This window comes from Acipenser ruthenus, chromosome 26 (genome assembly GCF_902713425.1).
Source record: "Acipenser ruthenus chromosome 26, fAciRut3.2 maternal haplotype, whole genome shotgun sequence".
In the NCBI taxonomy this organism is placed as follows: domain Eukaryota; kingdom Metazoa; phylum Chordata; class Actinopteri; order Acipenseriformes; family Acipenseridae; genus Acipenser; species Acipenser ruthenus.
The window spans coordinates 6652680-6670391 of record NC_081214.1 but is presented as its reverse complement, the minus strand read 5'-3'; the positions used below and the strand labels follow the sequence as shown (position 1 = coordinate 6670391).

At 39.6% G+C, this 17712-nt stretch overlaps 1 protein-coding gene across 4 annotated transcripts in view; it reads left to right on the top strand.

The window, feature by feature from the left end:
• The window catches only part of LOC117963316 (zinc finger ZZ-type and EF-hand domain-containing protein 1-like), a 47671-nt gene that overhangs the window by 3182 nt on the left and 26777 nt on the right, over positions 1-17712 (top strand). The window contains exons 5-25 of one of the 4 annotated variants that reach the window (XM_059001598.1): positions 1910-2109; positions 2511-2721; positions 7196-7312; positions 7504-7682; positions 7916-8014; positions 8473-8564; positions 8692-8840; positions 9223-9328; positions 10758-10976; positions 11571-11662; positions 12888-13054; positions 13412-13545; positions 13640-13710; positions 13853-13967; positions 14507-14666; positions 15061-15182; positions 15330-15452; positions 15840-16009; positions 16417-16498; positions 16947-17148; positions 17471-17628. In XM_059001598.1, coding sequence (XP_058857581.1) covers positions 1910-2109; positions 2511-2721; positions 7196-7312; positions 7504-7682; positions 7916-8014; positions 8473-8564; positions 8692-8840; positions 9223-9328; positions 10758-10976; positions 11571-11662; positions 12888-13054; positions 13412-13545; positions 13640-13710; positions 13853-13967; positions 14507-14666; positions 15061-15182; positions 15330-15452; positions 15840-16009; positions 16417-16498; positions 16947-17148; positions 17471-17628 — 2968 coding nt within the window. Of the gene's footprint in view, positions 1-1909; positions 2110-2510; positions 2722-7195; positions 7313-7503; positions 7683-7915; positions 8015-8472; positions 8565-8691; positions 8841-9219; positions 9329-10757; positions 10977-11561; positions 11663-12887; positions 13055-13411; positions 13546-13639; positions 13711-13852; positions 13968-14506; positions 14667-15060; positions 15183-15329; positions 15453-15839; positions 16010-16416; positions 16499-16946; positions 17149-17470; positions 17629-17712 lie in introns of all 4 variants that reach the window. The other 3 variants (XM_059001597.1, XM_059001596.1, XM_059001595.1) reach the window with 3 other exon arrangements.

Genomic DNA, 17712 nt, shown 5'->3' with positions numbered 1-17712 from the left:
AGCGCCACCTTTTGCTGCGATTACAGCTGTAAGTCGCTTGAGGTATGTCTCTATCAGTTTTGCACATCGAGAGACTGAAATTTTTGCCCATTCCTCCTTGCAAAACAGCTCGAGCTCAGTGAGGTTGGATGGAGAGCATTTGTGAACAGCAGTTTTCAGTTCTTTCCACAGATTCTCGATTGGATTCAGGTCTGGACTTTGACTTGGCCATTCTAACACCTGGATATGTTTATTTGTGAACCATTCCATTGTAGATTTTGCTTTATGTTTTGGATCATTGTCTTGTTGGAAGACAAATCTCCGTCCCAGTCTCAGGTCTTTTGCAGACTCCATCAGGTTTTCTTCCAGAATGGTCCTGTATTTGGCTCCATCCATCTTCCCATCAATTTTAACCATCTTCCCTGTCCCTGCTGAAGAAAAGCAGGCCCAAACCATGATGCTGCCACCACCATGTTTGACAGTGGGGATGGTGTGTTCAGGGTGATGAGCTGTGTTGCTTTTACGCCAAACATAACGTTTTGCATTGTTGCCAAAAAGTTCGATTTTGGTTTCATCTGACCAGAGCACCTTCTTCCACATGTTTGGTGTGTCTCCCAGGTGGCTTGTGGCAAACTGTAAATGACACTTTTTATGGATATCTTTAAGAAATGGCTTTCTTCTTGCCACTCTTCCATAAAGGCCAGATTTGTGCAGTATACGACTGATTGTTGTCCTATTATTATTATTATTATTATTATTATTTATTTCTTAGCAGACGCCCTTATCCAGGGCGACTTACAATCGCAAGCAAATACAAATACATTCAAGTGTTACAATATAAGTCATACAATAAGAACAGGAAATACAATAATTCTCAAGTGTGACAAACCACAATTCAATAATACAGCAGATTTGGACAGAGTCTCCCACCTCAGCTGTAGATCTCTGCAGTTCATCCAGAGTGATCATGGGCCTCTTGGCTGCATCTCTGATCAGTCTTCTCCTTGTATGAGCTGAAAGTTTAGAGGGACGGCCAGGTCTTGGTAGATTTGCAGTGGTCTGATACTCCTTCCATTTCAATATTATCGCTTGCACAGTGCTCCTTGGGATGTTTAAAGCTTGGGAAATCTTTTTGTATCCAAATCCGGCTTTAAACTTCTCCACAACAGTATCTCGGACCTGCCTGGTGTGTTCCTTGTTCTTCATGATGCTCTCTGCGCTTTAAACGGACCTCTGAGACTATCACAGTGCAGGTGCATTTATACGGAGACTTGATTACACACAGGTGGATTCTATTTATCATCATTAGTCATTTAGGTCAACATTGGATCATTCAGAGATCCTCACTGAACTTCTGGAGAGAGTTTGCTGCACTGAAAGTAAAGGGGCTGAAAAATTTTGCACGCCCAATTTTTCAGTTTTTTATTTGTTAAAAAAGTTTGAAATATCCAATAAATTTCGTTCCACTTCATGATTGTGTCCCACTTGTTGTTGATTCTTCACAAAAAATTACAGTTTCATATCTTTATGTTTGAAGCCTGAAATGTGGCAAAAGGTCGCAAAGTTCAAGGGGGCCGAATACTTTCGCAAGGCACTGTATATATATATATATATATATATATATATATATAATATATATAATATATATATAACTATAAATAAACAAACATACCGGGCTGCAGGAGAATACATTTCAAGACCTATGTGATTACGAAATGGAGGTTTGCATATCACTTTCACAGTATTTCATGTTTGGTTGACTATATGTAGGATCTTGATGCTGCTATTTTTTTAAGCGATGCTAAAGATCGGTTTAAGTGGTAGCCTGATCGTCTCTGATATCTGCTGTAAAACATGTGAATATTATGACACTGCATCAAACTTCTGGTTCGTACTCTTATTGAATTCTCTTCTCTTGCTTGTTTTTCAGGTTAAGGTTGAAGCCTGATGTGGTATTGAGACGCTTAATGATTGCAGTGGCAGCTAATGACCAGAGTTACATGCCCCAGCAGGTGACCGTAGCTGTTGGGAGAAATCCAAGAAGCCTACAGGAAATCCGGGATGTCCACATTCCCAGCAACGTCACAGGATTTGTAACTCTCCTGGAAAACGCCAACGTCAGCTCCCCCGGTTCGTAAAACTTAAGAATTCTCTTTTCTGTCATTTTAATATTGAATTGCTTGAGCTTGGTATTCCATGCATAATTAATAAAGTAAATCATAACTATTTTAAAATGATTAATATGCTTAAAACAAAGGGTATCTTGAGGTACCGTAGTGACTCAAGCTGTGTCAGTTAAAATTTGTCATGCATAATAATAGTAACAAAGGAAACATTTTAACTGTGATGTTTTAAAGAACCAACAGGACTTTATGATAAATTTATGGTATTGCCATAGCAGGTTTTAACCACTGGCACAATCCATCGTGCTGCGAATGTTTTTCTTGATTTCAGCAAAGTGGAAGTTGAACTGATGCTTGGTTTGTATTCATTCCTTATAATTTGCACCTCTCCTCCTCTTTCCCTCCCAGTTGTTCAGATAAACATCAAGCGTTGCCTCAGTGATGGATGTGATACCAGGATCCATGGCCTCAGGACTGTGGGGTATCAGATCATGAAAAACAAGGGAGTGTCTGTGTCGGATGCCTCTGCTATCTGGTACCTGTCTTTACTGACCTCGCTGGTGACTGCATCCATGGAGTCCAACCCTGTGCTGGTACAGACTGTACTGCAGAACACACGGTAAGGATCGCTGCTCCCTACTTGTCATTGTGTTAAATGTGCTGGTCTTGTTACAGCTGAATGTGAAGGTCTGCCACACTGGGCACAATCCTCCCATTCATACAGTCCAGTTAGGCTTGTGTGCATGTACGCTACTACGCACTGTCCCCGTATGTGTTACACATGTATCTTGGTTTTTCAATTTGCATCGTAAAGTATTACATAACGTCAGACTTTGCTGAATCTGCCTGCTGAAGTCAAGGTTTACGCTATAAATGCCTGAGTGCTGGCTATAGAAAAGTAAACCAACTTAAGTAATTGGTGTAGGATTGATGAGGACTATCTATCTACCTCTCAGTCTCCAAAATAGTGATTTCCATAGAGGTGTAGCTTATTGGTTCCAACCACAGCATGAATGAGTTAATTGAACCAGTTAGAGTAAGTAGCGGGGTCACGCAAAATCTAGCGTTATACATCCCCACGTGTTGCTACAACTGTTTCAGTAACTTACCTGTAAATGTTATTTTCATTGTTGACATCCTGACAGATTTTTACACTTATAACTTGAAAGTCTGTTTCAAAGCTCTTTTGCTGTAGTGCACTGGGGTTTGAGATCTGTCCTCAATCACTGCAGGAAGAGCGATTAAAAAAAAAAAAAAAGACACAAAACAAGTGCTCTGTCTTTTCTGTTCCATACTGCAGCATGGATTGTTATTGCTGTTGCCTTGTTTGACAATGTGGGCAATAATCCTTACACTATCAGTGCACTAGAGCAGACATTTTGAAAAGAGCTTTGAAACAGACTTTAAAGATATAAGTGTAAAAAGTTGTCAGCATGTTAACAATGAAAATAAGTTACAGGTATTTTAAGTTGTAGCAACACATGGGTATGTGTAACTATATTTTTCAGATCCCTGCTGCTTACTCTTTAAACCTCTATCCAAGTATTGTACAGTTCATTATTTAACCACTTCAACACCATGACGTGCGCACGTTTCCCATTCTATTCTATGAGCGGTTTCTCAGTCTAGTGTTTCAGGTTTCAGTCTCTAAGGCAGTGCTAGTACTGTGGAATGTGCAATGAAAGTCGGGGGAGGATCAGGTGACATTTGTATCCAATTGCGTGTCATGTAGCGATTCCAATCTACCTGTGGGCGTTTAGAAGACTGAGAGATATTGCGGGAAGCCATTCAACTTTTACAAGTGTGTGTATATAGTGTTTTAAATTATTATTTTTTGTTTTATTATTAGTTTTACTTGTTTAGTTGTAGTTTTATATAGTTTTTAGCTAAAGCTAAACATGGCAACGTACGTGGAGAGCGACAACGGGAGTGAAGTTGGTTCGGAGGACCAGCAACAGTGATGCTGACTTATCACTCAGCGATGATGATGAAGAGGATGTGGAGCCAAGAGTAGCAGGGGACTGGGTGTTTATTACTGATCCCTACGATGATGCCAGTCCTCCATCATTTGATTTTGCACCTGTTTACACAGATGTGCACCCCGCCGTGGAACTTGAGAGTTTGCGTTCTCCATTGAAGTGCTTTTTGGCTTTTGTTCCCAAAAAGCTAATAACTTACCTTTGTGACTGTACAAACAAAAGAGCATGCAGCTACTTTACAGGTAAGCCAGCTGCAGACAGGAAGCTGTTTGGTTTGAAATGGCAGTGCTGTGGCAAAATACTATCAAAATACAGTAGTGGGTACAGGCAATTCGGCAGCCAGATCCATCACAATGCCTGTGCAAAGTAGCGCTGTACACACATTTGTGACTATCCCTCCAACACAAGGGAAGCAGAGACTGCAACAAAGGTGCAGGGTCTGCTACGAAATGGAAACAAAAGAATGGGCACAAGAAAAATGTGCAGTGGTTGCGAAGGCAATCCCATGTTCTGTTGTATTGAAAAATTCAATAAATCGATAATGGCACACATTTTGATGTTGTTTGATTTTTATTTAATTACTGTTTACTGATTATTATTGTTATAGCGTTATTAGCAGCATTTTTGTTTTCATTGTTCAAACCAAAAATAAAAAAAATAAAATGTGTATCTCTCTATTGAACATGGGTATGTAGCACACAGGAGCATTAAGGGTTAATGAAACACAGTTTTGTGTTTTATTCATCATATGTTAACATTTTATAACAATTACAGGTTTAAAAACATTATTATTATTTATTATTATTATTATTATTATTATTATTATTTATTATTTTCAAAATCTGGTACCTGGGAAGGAGTTTCATTTTTACATTGGAGTTCAAGTGGTTAATGATCACCAGTTAAAATCTGGAATAGATTACCACTCAAGAGCCTTGTTTGTACACACCTGGTCTTAAAGCATCAGATTTGTGTTTGTTTGTTTGTTTATTTTTAAATAAACAAAGCTTGTTAATGGTAGTTTATTTCATCCTAGAAATATACAGTATATATATACAGTGCCTTGCGAAAGTATTCGGCCCCCTTGAACTTTGCGACCTTTTGCCACATTTCAGGCTTCAAACATAAAGACATGAAACTGTAATTTTTTGTGAAGAATCAACAAGAAGTGGGACACAATCATGAAGTGGAACGAAATTTATTGGATATTTCAAACTTTTTTAACAAATAAAAAACTGAAAAATTGGGCGTGCAAAATTATTCAGCCCCTTTACTTTCATTGCAGCAAACTCTCTCCAGAAGTTCAGTGAGGATCTCTGAATGATCCAATGTTGACCTAAATGACTAATGATGATAAATAGAATCCACCTGTGTGTAATCAAGTCTCCGTATAAATGCACCTGCACTGTGATAGTCTCAGAGGTCCGTTTAAAGCGCAGAGAGCATCATGAAGAACAAGGAACACACCAGGCAGGTCCGAGATACTGTTGTGGAGAAGTTTAAAGCCGGATGTGGATACAAAAAGATTTCCCAAGCTTTAAACATCCCAAGGAGCACTGTGCAAGCGATAATATTGAAATGGAAGGAGTATCAGACCACTGCAAATCTACCAAGACCTGGCCGTCCCTCTAAACTTTCAGCTCATACAAGGAGAAGACTGATCAGAGATGCAGCCAAGAGGCCCATGATCACTCTGGATGAACTGCAGAGATCTACAGCTGAGGTGGGAGACTCTGTCCATAGGACAACAATCAGTCGTATACTGCACAAATCTGGCCTTTATGGAAGAGTGGCAAGAAGAAAGCCATTTCTTAAAGATATCCATAAAAAGTGTTGTTTACAGTTTGCCACAAGCCACCTGGGAGACACACCAGACATGTGGAAGAAGGTGCTCTGGTCAGATGAAACCAAAATCGAACTTTTTGGCAACAATGCAAAACGTTATGTTTGGCGTAAAAGCAACACAGCTCATCACCCTGAACACACCATCCCCACTGTCAAACATGGTGGTGGCAGCATCATGGTTTGGGCCTGCTTTTCTTCAGCAGGGACAGGGAAGATGGTTAAAATTGATGGGAAGATGGATGGAGCCAAATACAGGACCATTCTGGAAGAAAACCTGATGGAGTCTGCAAAAGACCTGAGACTGGGACGGAGATTTGTCTTCCAACAAGACAATGATCCAAAACATAAAGCAAAATCTACAATGGAATGGTTCACAAATAAACATATCCAGGTGTTAGAATGGCCAAGTCAAAGTCCAGACCTGAATCCAATCGAGAATCTGTGGAAAGAACTGAAAACTGCTGTTCACAAATGCTCTCCATCCAACCTCACTGAGCTCGAGCTGTTTTGCAAGGAGGAATGGGCAAAAATTTCAGTCTCTCGATGTGCAAAACTGATAGAGACATACCCCAAGCGACTTACAGCTGTAATCGCAGCAAAAGGTGGCGCTACAAAGTATTAACTTAAGGGGGCTGAATAATTTTGCACGCCCCATTTTTCAGTTTTTTATTTGTTAAAAAAGTTTGAAATATCCAATAAATTTCGTTCCACTTCATGATTGTGTCCCACTTGTTGTTGATTCTTCACAAAAAATTACAGTTTCATATCTTTATGTTTGAAGCCTGAAATGTGGCAAAAGGTCGCAAAGTTCAAGGGGGCCGAATACTTTCGCAAGGCACTGTGTATATATATATATATATATATATATATATATATATATATATATATATATATATATATATATATTCTCTATCTCTGGTAATAATAATAATTATTATTATATTATTTGTTTATTTAGCAGATGCCTTTATCCAAGGCGACTTACAGAGACTAGGGTGTGTGAACTATGCATCAGCTGCAGAGTCACTTGCAACGTTTCACCCGAAAGACGGAGCACAAGGAGGTTAAGTGACTTGCTCAGGGTCACACAATGAGTCAGTGGCTGAGGTGGGATTTGAACCGGGGACCTCCTGGTTACAAGCCCTTTTCTTTAACCACTGGACCACACATCCCCCGTTTCAAGTGCCTAATCATAAAAGCCAAAAATGCAACAGACTGTAGTGTGTCCTAAACATTCTATGATGTATCTTTCCTTTTGAAATCCTCCAGGAAGGCCTTGCAGCACATGCCACCGCTGTCCTTGACTCCAGGATCTACGGAGTTTCCCAAATTCTTTTCACCTAACGTTCTGGAGGAAGTGGATGCATTTCTTCTGAGGATTGCAGAGTAATATTTTTTTTGAATACACAATTTGATGAACAAACAATTTTGCATGAGAGGAATTTGCATTTTAATTGCATTAAAACATGCAGCTTCTGTTGAGTGGCACTTTACTAGTGGCAAATTCAGAAAGTTCACTGCGATTGTACAACTGCGACTGTAAATGCATAATGTTGTTGGTTTTTTTTTTCTATTAGCTGCTGTGTCACTCCTGAAGCAGAGCTGACGTTGCTGGCCTTTGCCCTGGCCAGAGGGAGTGTTGCCAAAGTAATAACAGCCCTGTCCAGCATCACTGACCACCTTGATACAGAGTACAAGGCCTCCACACTGCTTGCTTCGATGGCATTAGTGAGGCTCAAACTTCTGTATAAATACGGTGAATATATTTTTTGATACAGCAAATATCCCCACTTGATTTGCAGCATAGTTAATAAAAATATGTGCGAAACCATTTAAATGCACATCTGTCAGTCTGGCCTCCATGCCCGGCTAGTAGAATTTACCAGCGGAAAATTTCCCAGTAGCACTGTCCGAACACCGTACAACTAAATGAATAACCAATGCATGACAAGTTCCAATTCGATGTATGTCATTATTTTTCTCCCACAGGAAAGGCCATACAACTGCAGCTGCAAGCATGTGATGTGAAGGGGAAGGAGGAGAAGTCGGGGCCTGAAAACATATTGGTGGAGCCCTGTACAGGGGACGGTAGGGACATGATTATCAGACACGGACAGAGGGGTTAACAAGATGATGTGAAAACTTCTCCAAATGATCCCTGGCAGGGGAGGCACCAGATGAAGGGCAATGAGTTTCAAACTACTTAGTGTTTTAAAGAAAGGATTGAAGCCCTCTTTGAGTAGTGGCCTTAGCAAGCACTGTTCATCATAGTGGTAGTCCTAGACTCTCAAATACTCATTTTGTGTGATCCTTCTACTGACCAGCAGTGTGAAAAAACTATTATATAGTTAAATGTGTCATTATTAAACTGTTTGGTTTTCGAATTCTTGGTAACAGGTATGATTCTAAAGAGAGATTGAATAAATGCATTTGAGGTACTGTCAAAGTGCAGTTGATGTAGTCATGGGTGAAAATTCATCCCCCTTTTTCATTAATAAGTCTTATTGAATCGAGTTCTTTTGTTCTATTTTTGTTTTTCTGTCTAGGTTTTCTTACTGAAACAGGAAAGACAAGAGCTAGCATTATCTTGTCAACAGGAAATGAAATGAGCTTACAGGTCACCCAGATTAGGATCAAAGTGAGTTACTGTCTTATTACTGTACTGGAGTTGAATGACCCTCATGGGCAAGGACTACCAATCCCAGGGCTAAAAATGATCTGTGTTTCTGTCTTGCTGAAGATGTTCCTCTGTATTTCCCCTCCAGGTCCGTAAAGGACCAATAGGTGCCAAGTGCGGGCTAGTGTTTGCATATAACGATGGAACTGGAAAATTTGATGCAGAACAGCACTTTAAGAGATTTGAAAAGTATGATACCTGGGGTCTTCAGGAGTATAGACAATTTTTAAAAAACAGGTAAGGAATGATGTATTCTGTACAGCACTGGAAAGAGTTTTATTCCTTCAATTTAAAATTGCATTGTCGGTCTGTTTCCAAAAAGCATTTCTAAAGCCAGTGAATGGATACAAAAAGCATTGTATTACTAGTGAATGCACTGCAACCTGTACATTGACCAGCTTGAAAATGCTTTATGAATGCAGCTAGCGTAATTTACAGTCTTTAAACTATGTTTAAAAATGCTGTTGCATTTGCAGTTCATCATGTAAGGAGTTCAGCGGCTTTTGATACACATTTTGCCGTTAGTTATGACAAAAGTAGAAGAAAAATACTTTGCTGGATGACCTAGTTTGATAACAGTAAACTGACAACTTTTCATTTCTGTTACCTCCCAAAGCAGTGGCCAGAGCTCAGAACTGGGTGAGGATGACCCTGTTAGTTGGTTTGAATTAGATGACGAATGCAATGATGTGGAGATCAAACTGCATCAGTGTCGTACCACAAGGGTAAAACACATCTTCATATTGCACATATATTGCTTACTAATGTTGCTTCCCACGCCACTGCAGAGGTCTCCTCGCTGGCTATGCACAACACTAACCTGGAACACATTCTGCCAGTTAAGTAGCTGGAGAAGATATTACTTTATGCATACCATTGATATCCTTACTTTTCTATGGCTTTATCTATTCTCCTAGAGATTGCCATGGGCATTGGGGAACAGACTTGTGTGGAAGCAAGGTTAAGAGTCCCTGAATATCAAGGTGGTCAGTCCAGACCTGAGAGGATATCTTGGCCTTGCTTTGATTCAGTTAAAACTCCTGCAACAGAGGGGTCTCCCGAGTGGCGCATCCAGTAAAAGCACTCGCTAGAGTGCAGGATGCGCTCTATAGCCTGGACGTCGCCGGTTCGAGTCCAGGCTATTCCACAGCGGACCATGGACGGGAGCTTCCAGGGGGCGGCGCTCAATTGGCTGAGCGTTGCCCGGGGGGAGGGAGAGTTAGGTCGGCCAGGGTGTCCTCGGCTCACCGCGCAGCAGCGACCCCTGTAGTCTGGCCGGGCGCCTGCGGGCTTGCCAGTAAGCTGCCCAGTGTCCTCCGACGCTGTAGCTCTGAGGCGGCTGCACGGTGAGTTCGCAGTGTGTAAAGAAGCGGGCGGCTGACGGCACACGCTTTGGAGGACAGCGTGTGTTCATCTTCGCCCCTCCCAAGTCATCGCAGGGGTGGTAGCGGTGAGCTGAGCCTAAAAAATAATTGGGCATTTCAAATTGGGGAGAAAATAATAAAAACTAATTGGCAATGACTAAATTTAAAAAACAAACAAACAAAAAAAAAAACTCCTGCAACAGGAAGTCAAAGGGTCACTCTTTATGTTAAGGGACACCTATTAACATGTTAATGTACATGATTCATTTTTCTGTTAATTAATATATAAAAGACCAGGTAAAACTGCAAACATCAGAGCCCTATGGATTATCAATTCCCAGTCGATCATATATTTGAAATCGGTTCAAATTGCTACTGTAGTAATGTTTAGCAAATTAAATCAGGTTTTTATTAGCGGGCATCTAAACCACAATGCAGAAGAGCCGGGCTGGTCTGCATTCGTGATTACAGAGCTTTTAACCTCGTCTCACCGACGGGGATCAGAATCCGTAACGGCAGTTCATCTCACAACACTGCCTGTTACATTAGTTTAGAAAGATCTTCATGTATAAACTTAGCTAAAAAATAAAGTGTTTGTTAACAGTTAATAAACTAAAATTGGCCTTTTAAAGTGTGACTGGGTCCAGTAGCAGCTCTCAGAATTAGAAAATGCAATGCATCCAAAATTTCTTCTGTACCCAACACAAATGAGCATAATGTCCTGTGGTGAACTAAATATGTTTTGGCACTATCTATATTGACTTCCCAAGGGCTGCTCTCTTCTCTACAGTACGTGATGGTGAAGTTTTTATGTGCCAGGCAAGATACAGCAGATCGCCTGGGGGTCCAGCAGCTGAGTGCCAGTGGCTACCTGCGGGAAGTTGCAGACAGTGAAGACAGCGAGGCTCTGATCCTGACGAGGGGGGATAAGGCAGAGGGGGACCTTGTGAGTGGGGTGACACTCCTCCAGAAGACACTCTACTTCATTCAGCAGCTTGCACAGGACATGGTGTGTGAAGCTGTTTTAAATATAAATAGTTCTGCAGTATTAGTGTATTGTTTGCAAGGGGCTTTGACCTGTAGGAGAGGTTCAAACCAGTGAAGTCGCATACGGGGAGATCCTCATAATCTTGTAAATATATGTTATAGCATCAACTATTTATTGGAATAAACCCAAATGCAATCCGAAAACTCTTGAGCATGCTGGGAGTATGATACAAGTTAAGATTTAAGGTAGTTATTGTGCTGACCATTTAGAATGTGCCTGATGGATGGACAGACAGACAGGATTGTTGCATAAGGTTCCACATGTTGAATGCTGTCATTGGGTGTTACTATAATCGTCTAGTCCCAAGCATTTAAAATTACACTTTTTTTGCATTTCATTTTTTACGACGCTAACCATTCAGCAGTCTTAAATGCTTCTCTTGTCAAAGGCACCGAAAAGGTTAAGCCTGAGGAACCCTCTGCAGCGTTGACCTTGTTTTGGTTCAGATACCAAACCAGGTGTTTGAATAGGATATCATTGTAATCCTTGGAAGTGAGGCTGTGTGGCTGGTATTAAAATGAACTGAATGTGTTTATGAATCTCTAGGCACTGCAGAAAGAGACCATGTTTAAGCAGAGGCTACTTCTGGATTTTGGTGACCTCAACTTGCAGCTGTTCTGGAGCTTTTACAATAAACTAAGAAAGAAGTAAGTAGCAGGAATAGGGGAAGAAGTCTGGGGTGAGAGCAGGTGAAATGTAACCTATTTTGTGTGAATTCAAGAGAGAACACAGTACATTGACGTTCAGTTTTACATATGAATTCCTTTTGTGTCTGTTTACTATATCCTTCCATAGGCGCCTTCTGTGAATTCTGCATCACTAGAAAAAAATACTTGGTTGACAGCCCAGTTTGTGTGCATTAAAACATTGTAACCCTTGCCTGCCTGTGAGCCAATAAGACCTTCTCCTGCAATTTTTAATGTATCTGTATAAGACAATCGGAATTGTACAGGCGTCTGATATTAATAGATATAGATATAGATAGAGAGGATACTATATGATTGTTCGTGGTATTTGGTTTTCATTCACTGTTGGAGGATTTCCCAGTAAATCATGAGCCCAACAGGGTTTATGAAGGATACACTCCTAAGGGAAATAAAAAACGTATACCACGAGCGATCATTCAGTATTCTGTTTATACAACAAGTATATATTTAAATTAAATAGCAATACAATGTGTACACTTTTTATATTAAATCAATTAATTCAGGGATTATTTTACCTGGCGGATCTTTACTTTCATTGTCAACAGACTCTGCTTCGACGCAGATTAATTTAGAGCCCTGTAATTTCTAACCCTTGAGCTCAGTCTGTCAATTTATATCCTCCTTTACCAGTTTTAATGAAGGGGATATAAGCTGCTCAGATAAGTCGGACGCAGTAAAGTTGGTAACTGGCATTTTTTGACTACTGTTACCACTATTAATGAAAAGGCTAGATACAGGCTGTTTGGATAAGTCCGACGCGGGCAGATAGGTAACTGGCATGTCAACTTGTTCTCAAGGAAATGGGAGTCCAAATCAAAACAACAATAGGCATTTTAAAGTTGTTATAAAACATGTGTAGGTGGCAGTATAGTTTGAACTACCGACACGCAGCTCCATCCTGAATTTCAGCAGCACACCACTGGATTGGAATATATCCCATGTTAGCTATACCCACTCTTGTGAGAGAGATATTTTATATATATATATATATATATATATATATATATATATATATATATATATATATATATATAAATGTATATATGTATATATCACAACTTGAAGCATGTTTATACATTAACTCATTGCATTGGTTTTATTGTGATGTGTTTATTTTTGGTGTCTTGTCTTTTTGCATTGTTTGTTTGTTTGTTTGTTTGTTTAGCTTGGGGGAAGAGGCTGTTAAGGCACAGGTGATACTGCTGCAGCTCCTGCAGAACTGTTTCCCAGTGCTGTCAACATCTGAATTGCCTGCGAAACAGCAAAACTCAAACAACAGAGGGACTGGCCAGACGGAGGCAGTGCAGGAACTCTACAGACACCTCTGCGAAGGTAAAGACCTGTGTCACAAAGGAGAGAACATTAAATCTGTACTATTCCATGACTCCCAACAAAGAGCGGTCTGACCAAAAATACCCATTGAACAAACCAAAGCAGTCATCATATATAATAGACTAAACAGTATTACAATTTGTTGATGGAATGTAGCGATGTGACTTCATGTCATCAGTAAGTTGCAGCTTGCAAGGATAATGCAGTTTATTAATTTGTTTTAGAAAATCAACTTGGAGCTTCTGTTTACAAGTCTATACTTTAACCCATCAGTCTACATCTAAAGCAGCTCTCTCTTTGCACTGCACTCATTTTAATGTGCCACTGATTTCTATTTTTTTCCTTTCCTCGGAGCAGTAGTGGATGGTCCAGAAGGTGATTCCTCTGTTAAGAAATATCTAAAGAAAGAAGCTATTAATACAGTCCTGAATGGAGCAGCCATCTTCTTCCCAGACAGGCAGGCCAGGAGGGACCAACTCTTTGCCATGATGGTAAAATCTTTAGCAATCAATAATGTAAGTGGATTTGCATGGTTGCAGAATGTAAGAGGAACATAATCCCTTTGTTTGTTTTTTTCTCTTTTAGAAAAATATCACCGAGCAGGATCAGCCAGAATCTGTCACGCTGACTTTTGAGTCCCTGTGCAATTACTTCAGGTGAGTGCGGCAACCAGTAATGTAGACAGATGCGGAGAAACTCAGTGCTAAGGGATGTTAAGCGTGTGAAGTTATTAAACACATATGGGCTATAGAGTATAGGAACATTTTGTAAATATTCCCCTGTGTTTTGTTCCCACAGTGATCAAGACCCCAGTGGCTTGTTGCTGTTGCCTCCCAAGGGTGCTCCTGCTGGTTTTGATATCTCTCCAGCTCTGACAGTCATGGACACCTTGCTATTGGTAGCAACTCGAGAGGTAAGGGGAAGAGTACCGAGTGCAACCTCAATCAGGACTTGTGAGAACAAACGCTCTTTGGGTAACTATTATTTAAACTGTAGAACAGGAGGACATAAATAGAAGCTGAGTAAAAGAAAGTTAAGATCAAAAGGCAGATTCTGTCCGATTTAAAAAAATAAAATAAATAAATTAAATAATAAAAATAAATAAATAATATTAATATTGGCTTAGTAAGGGCAAATGGCATGCTGAGAAGGGACAAGATTTGATGGTCTCACCGGCTTATATATGTTCCCATATCTAATATATACAAACTACTTTTTTTTTTTAAATTTGCTTGCTAGTCTCAAAAAAATATAAATTCTCAAAAGTGTGGAAATGTATTTATTTAATTGCGTTTAGAACATGTATTCCCTAGAACTGTTGCAAATATACAGGAAAAAAACAACTGAAGTTCTCTGTTTTTATTTATTTATTTATTTATTTATTTATTTATTTGGGTGGATCACTGTCCAGTGTGTCCTGATATTGGTCTGTGTTCTGCAATGTTGTTTCAGTGTGAGATGAAGATGGTGGATGTCTCCCGTGGGGAGAGTCGAAAGGTCCTGTTCTCCCTGTTCTGGGCTCTGCAGGGCAGTCTTCTCTCCTGGTGCTACCTGCAGCTCAAAGGAGGGTCTCCTATTGCAGCATCTCTCGCCAAAGAAATCCTAGTGAAATGTAGGTTCACTTCAGTTAGGCGCTGCTATTGGCTGTTTTATTCAGTGCCTCTGCCCAGTTTCCCCTTGTGTTGATATTAACAGTATTTGTAAAGCACTTCTTATTGTACATGATATCTGCTTTAATCTTTTCTATTGCCCCCACTGGGGATGCATATCATTGCCTCTGTATGTCACACTTTTTACACATATAATACGGTTGACGTAGGTTATAGTGATCTATTTTTTCATGATACTGATGGCCCTCAGTTTGTATTTACAGATGTGGCGGAGGATATGTGTTTACATTTTTGTATGGCTTGAACATTGTAATTGCAAAGACATTTTAATAGATTTAGTTGCAAAGATTTCTGTATATTTGCAGCGTTAATAATGTTTTAATTTTCTTCCCCTAGATGTCGAGCAGTTTCTGTCCAGCTCCCACTCCATCCTGGCCTCCCTGCTAGTGAAGCACAGTGGGAAGGAGATCGTGGAGAGACTGACCAACTCTGTTCTGGCCATGGCGACAAGGCAGCTGGTACTGGAGATAATCAAATACGTCACGTTGAAGTTCTTTTTAGAAAAGGATTTCAATAAAGACAAATGTTGACAATGTATTTGTAAAAAACGTGTTTGTTATAGATCTTGGTCATATGCTTACTGCAGTTTTTTTTCCTTGTTCCAGGTAATCTTTCTGCTGGAGCTTTGTTCCTTAGATATCCCTCACTGCAAACTCCTGAGAACATCTGCCTCCTTCATAGAATTATTCAAGAGCCTGGGCAGTGAAACTGAAGACAGCTTTACCAAGGTACAAGCAACTACTGTATCATGTGTTCTTATTTATTTATTTTCTTCTTATTATTAATTCATAGAAACGTAGAGGTAAAAGTAAATTAGACAAATGTTTTGCAACATTTTACGTTAAAATCTATGATTGAGCATTTGAAAGTTGGGAACAATAGCTCAGGTGTCAGCATCTATTCTGTTTCTGCCTTTGCCACTGGCAGGTCTTGAATCTGTCTCTTCCTGATTCTTAAGTCATATATTTTAACATTCCCTGAAATGCTAAGTTGTTGAAATTATTAGTTTTAAGAATTGAATTGTTATGAGTGGCAGATTTCTGTTCAGATGAATGTAGAGAATTGTCAGCAATCTCAGCAGCCTGATTTTAAAATCTATTGTCTTCCCTCTTCAGATGGATGTGGAGAATTGCCAGCAGTCTCAGCAGCCTGTGCTGCTCCGTACCTGGAACGTGGAATCTCCTCACAACTATGAAAACAACAGGCACGAAACCACAACTTTTTTGTGTCCTGGAGCTACCTATTTTGAGGTGGAGTTCGATGAAAGATGTGAAACAGAAAAGAGGTAATGTGAAGCAGCCTTTATTTTTTACCATATATTTGTTTAGTAAAATTCCCTGAGAATTCCCTCTTTTATCCAGATTATATAGTATATGCATAGCTAAAGTATCCGTTTTTTATTTATGTGGATAAAAAGTGGGGAGTGTAAACGATATCGTATAATCTGATTTTTAAAAAGCAAATCTTCTTTCTGGTGTTGGGAGATGGGGTATGTAATTAATATAAATTCATTTTCATTTATGGCATTGAATAAATATTTATTTTGCCGGTTTCAGTTGTAGTTTAAAAAAATATGCACAATAAGGAAAAAACAAACATGTTGCTATCCTCCACAATTTTAAATACTTAACCTGAATTTTAAATCAAATAGATTTTCTTGCTGCATGTAATAATTGTGTTTGTTGCTTTCAGGTATGACTACTTGGAGTTCACAGATTCCAGAGGAGGAAAAATACGCTATGATATGAAGGTCGGCACAGAGAAGTGGCCCAAGGTAGGATGATCTTATACAACATGTGCTAGGTTACAGGAGTTTGGTATCAACTGTATTGTATGCGTTAATTGTTAGAAACCTTGTGCTTCTAAGCATTTAGACTATTTGGTCATCGCAGTGTACAGCAGGGTTTACCTTTCCATATATGCTTTAAAGTCTTGACAAGTATGTATTTTGATGTTTCTTGCTGTATTTCTGAAAACTACCAGGAAAGCCAGCAAATCAGGTAGAAGCCAGCAAACCAATCTCCTGTATAATGAAATGTAGTACAATCTGGTTTAAAGATATACTTCCAATAAAGATCAAAGAAATGCTTCTAATCTGGGCACAGATATATAGGTGGCCGACTAGAGTCTAGCAAACTCACTTTTCAAAAGCGTTGGTGATGTCATAAAAAAGCACCTACCAAACTGTTTCTCATATTGTTGTGGTTTGTTTTAACCCACAGAAAGTGACCTACAAGGCAGGTCCCCGTCTGCAGTTTCTGTTCCACTCTGACAGCAGTAACAATGAGTGGGGCTACAAGTTCACAGTGACTGCTTACGGCCTGCCTGACATCACCGTGTCCTGGGCCTCCGATTTACAGCTCCTTGTTTCCAGGCTCATGGGTCGCCTGGCCTCCCGCACAATGGCCCTGAAATCCCCTTACGGTAAGACTCTCTGTGCATTTCTCATCTTGGTGCAGTGCAAGCGATCGTGAAGGGAAAATATACACGATTAATCCACAATGATGCACTAGTTCTTTTATGTCTTGCATTATACATGTAATTCCATTTACGTAAAATAATTGAAAGGGTTCAAGTTGAACTGGGAAAAAAAAAAAAAATATATATATATATATATATATATATAGATATAGATATAATTGTATTCCTGTTGCAATGTCTGAATAGCTTGTCAGTTGCTAGTGCAGTTGTAAAGTTTATATGTAAGGAATACTAAATGATTGTGTGATTTGTCTTGTTATTCCAGAGATCAGGTGTGTCAAAGAGCTACCCCCTGGAAAAACAGCCCTTGTTCTGAATTCCCCACTGTGGAAAACTGTCTTTAGGCATGGGATGTGTACAGATGTCAGAGCTTCAGAAGCTGTGATAAATGACAAACACTCACAAACAGCAGATACAGCAAAGGTACTTATACTGAAATCTATTGAATGCCAGTCATGTACTAAAATATTGATATTTACCTGTATATTCAGTTACTACAGATGTTTG